This window comes from Pyrus communis, chromosome 1 (genome assembly GCF_963583255.1).
Source record: "Pyrus communis chromosome 1, drPyrComm1.1, whole genome shotgun sequence".
Taxonomy (NCBI): Eukaryota; Viridiplantae; Streptophyta; class Magnoliopsida; order Rosales; family Rosaceae; genus Pyrus; species Pyrus communis.
In genome coordinates this window covers 33,181,746-33,185,653 of record NC_084803.1, presented here as the reverse complement: position 1 = coordinate 33,185,653, position 3,908 = coordinate 33,181,746, and the positions used below count along the sequence as shown (strand labels likewise).

The 3,908-nt window shown below is 42.0% G+C and overlaps 1 protein-coding gene across 1 annotated transcript; it reads right to left on the bottom strand.

The window, feature by feature from the left end:
* Positions 1-298: 298 nt before the first annotated feature.
* Positions 299-3,344, bottom strand: LOC137739319 (protein PLASTID MOVEMENT IMPAIRED 1-like). The gene has a single exon (XM_068478878.1). The coding sequence runs from the start codon at positions 3,005-3,007 to the stop codon at positions 326-328; it is 2,682 nt and encodes an 893-aa protein (XP_068334979.1). The 5' UTR covers positions 3,008-3,344; the 3' UTR covers positions 299-325.
* Positions 3,345-3,908: the final 564 nt, after the last annotated feature.

Here is a 3,908-nt window from a genome sequence, read left to right as displayed (position 1 = left end):
TTAATTAAATTCGTTTTTAATATTTTAGGTCATAAAATTAACCTCTTCCAAACTTGTTTTCAAATAATTAATTAAGATTTTGTATTTACATAAATTATTCATTCAATCATTGTGGAGAACGACCTTACTTGAACTGTTATACTATGATAACCTTATACTCTTGCAAGTATTTTTAAGTGTTTTTATCCCTACTTTTGCAGGTGGTAAAAATTCCTATCATGCATCAATTTTGCTATTTGCATTTCTTTAATTTTTACTCGTTTTATCGATTATTATTGTAAGTAAATTACAAAAGCAATTAAATGAATACATATAATACTCAGCTTCACTTGGTAAATTTTACATCTGGATTTCTCATGTACTTAAGCCACATACCAGCCATCACTCTTGATGAAATGCTCCACAACAAATCCTGACCTTTGGATGCTACATAATGTTTCCCCTTCTTCCTTGCAGCTGCTTTTGCCAATCCATAAGAAATCAACCACTGCATTGCAGTTAGCCTCTGCCTCTCACTATCCCACGCATTCCTCTTCCCTCCTTTTGTCCTCACTTTCAACCCTCCCACATGCATGCTTGTCACTTTGAATCTCTTTTCTTCCTCCTCATCGACGGCGCCATCAGCTCTCGTTGCATAAATAAGAGCTATCATAGGGCCTCCAACCGCCTCATACCGCCTTAAGGGATCCCTTAGCTGAACAACCACTGCCAGTGTGATTGTCTCCGGCTGGTTCCCATCTTGTAAGCTATCCGAATTGGCCACGCTGTGGTTTTTGATCCAGTCGTCTAGTGATATTGAAGAAGTGAGCAGTTCGTTTTGAAGTACTTTTACGCCACTTGAATTTGTGAAACTATTGTTCATTGGTGAAACATCGAATGGGGCTTCTTCCTCAGCCATTTCAGCTTGGATTTTCAAAGATTCAAGTGCCATGGCCTCGATTTTCTGCATGGTGAATGTGATAATCTCCTCTGCTTTCAAAGGGTTCTCGTTTACATTCCAAATCCCAGTCGAAATCCTTTCCTTTCTGCCTGTGCTCAATGCACTTGCCATTGTTTTGACGGCCGCAATTGTTCTAGCAGCGCTCGAGCTAGCCCCTTCTTTGTTCCTTCCTTGAATGATCGCGGATGCAACACCTTCAAAAGCAATCTGCTCTGCAGTTTTATCCATCAGTTCATCCAATGCCATCAAATTCATAATCTGAGAATTCAGCTCATCAAGTCCAATAGCTGCAATCCTTTGAAACAATTCGAATCCACTCATTGACTGATCCCATGACAGAACAAACGGCTTTGATATTTGCATGGAAAGTTTTGGAGTGTCTTTTCTAGCTACCAAAGTGTCAAACGGATTCATGGACGCCAAGTACCCTCTATCGCGGGTTTGAACCACGCACCCTAAGCTTTTTCCAAGATCAGGAAGGAATACTTCTGCTGCTTCACACTCACCAGATTCCTCGACCCCTTCAAGCTTGAGAGGGGGGATCTCACTTTGATTCAGTTTATATTCATTTAAGATCTCCTCCTCTTCAAGCATTTGAAGAAACTCCTTTGTCACATTTTCTTCGTCCGCCTCCAATTTTTGTGATTCGATATCTTCTTCATCTTCATCCTTTTCGTCATTTTTTTCTTTCCCCATCAAAGACTCAAGAGCCTTAATCTGTTGAGCAATTGAATCAAGTTCTGTCAATCTTGTTGTATGCACTTTGTCATGCACAATTTCCTTCACAACCTCACTTGATGCTGCCGATTTTTCGTCAATAGACTTTTTGGATTGCTCCTCCCCATATTCCTCTTCCTTGTCTTGGAATTCAACTCCTTTATCCACTACCTCAAAGTCTGGCAGATCAAGCTCCTCTGCCTTTGGCGCTTCCGATTCTTTTGCCTTCTGAGCTGCAGAAGAAGATGATGATGATATAGGAACGGGGTTTGGTTCGTCAAGATTAAGTTCATCAATCCCTTGGAGATCAGCTGCTTTTCTTGCTTGTGAAGGTGTCCATGCTTCTCCTCTGCTGGAAAGTTTTGGACTAGGCACACTAAATGAAGTTTTTGATTGCTTCCTAGCAAAAACAGATGAGAAATTCTTGGACTTACCAGACTTCAAATCCTCAGCCTGATTGTAAATTCCAAGTCCTCCATCCTTCTCCATAATCTGAAACCCTAGTTTCAGAACAAGCTCACCGCCTTTCGCCTTCCCTAATAGTTTAAAACTCATATCCCATTGCCGAATTCGTTGACCTTCGTGGCTTTTCTCAATGGATTCCAGAATCATCTGACTCAAATCCACAGTGCTTCTCCCAAAATCAAGCTCCTCTGCATCAACTGCAAACAAATATACCCAAAAGGGTCTCGGCTCAAACTTCGTCTGCTTCCCATGGCCGGAACTGCAATAAACATGGCACCGAACGAAAAGTGTCTCTTCAAAATCAGCAGCTCCTTGTGTTACCCTTGACGGCATTGTTTGAACCGCTCCCTCTTTTGTTTCTTTCTTTCTAACGCAGACAGAAAGTCTAAGGCCATTCATTGAAGTCGGAAGGCCTTGCGCAGCGACAACTTCAACAGAAAATAAGCAGCTCAGCTTCTGCATTCCAATGTGGGAAATAGCGCGAATCGGTTTCCAATTCCAGATACCTTTTTTCTCGGTGGTGGCAGTTGCCTTGACATCCAAGCTTCTTAGCTCCGGTGAATTATATTTCGTTGCCTTCTTGCCTCGATCCTTTTGCTCATCTTCCTCATCACTAGTAAGTTTTGGGCGGGAGCGCCACGGGGACAAAGACATCCGCCTTCGTGGTTTGTTGTTGAGTCTAATTTCCTCAACATTCGCCGGAACAAGTTCATCTTTAGAGGGTATGGTAGGAACTGAGCTTCGTGGAAGAACAAGGGAGGCAGTTCTTCGAGTACTAGTACTCGAAATGTGGGATGTGTAGAGTGACTCGCTAAGCGCTTCGAGCTCTTCCAAAAGCTGAGTGTTGGAATTTCTCCGGCTGCCGGATGAAATTTCAGCTGCCATTAGAGAAGAGAAGAAAAGGGTAGGAGGAAATCGGTGCAATAGGTGGGAATGGGATTGAATTCACATGCACCGAAAGGAATGAAGGGGGAAATTAGATAAGGGAATCACTTGGTCGATTGGTTTTTGAGGTGGAGAAACTGCCATGGATTGTGGTGATGAATGTGGGGGTTGATTGATGATCTTTCCAGAGCCAATGAAACGTGTGAAGGATAAGAGGACAACGCCTCTTCCCATTTTGTTCTTTTCTGGTGAAAGAGATGGGTTTGAGACATTAGGCAGGGAAACCGGTCCCATTGAAATAAATAAATGGTTTGTTCTATGATAAGGGAATCACTTGGTCGATTGGTTTTTGAGGTGGAGAAACTGCCATGGATTCTGGTGATTAATGTGGGGGTTGATTGATGATCTTTCCAGAGCCAATGAAACGTGTGAAGGATAAGAGGACAACGCCTCTTCCCGTTTTTTTTTTACTTCTGGTGAAAGAGATGGGTTTGAGACATTAGGCAGGGAAACTGGTCCCATAGAAATAAATGGTTTGTTCTATCTGGCATGGTAATGTAATGTGTACATTTAGTTATTTAAATTACTATTTCCATGAAGCTTCTGACCTTGTTTTCACTTGCAGTGGATTCCACGGGAGTGGGACTTTCGTATTTCAGGGTGTATTACCCTCGTTTCTTTCTGAGACATGAGGATACATCACGTGATGTATGAGAAAGGAACAACGACTATACACTCCATAGGTAAGTCTTTTCGCTTCCAAGTGGGTACTTGTTTTGTTATTTTCGTTGTGTCAAGCAGGCATGGGCCGAGCCACAAATATCAGGATGGGTTGAGCTTTTGAATTAGCTCAAGCAATAAAAGTAAGTAGAGAAATGAGTAGGATTAAATTAAGTCAAAT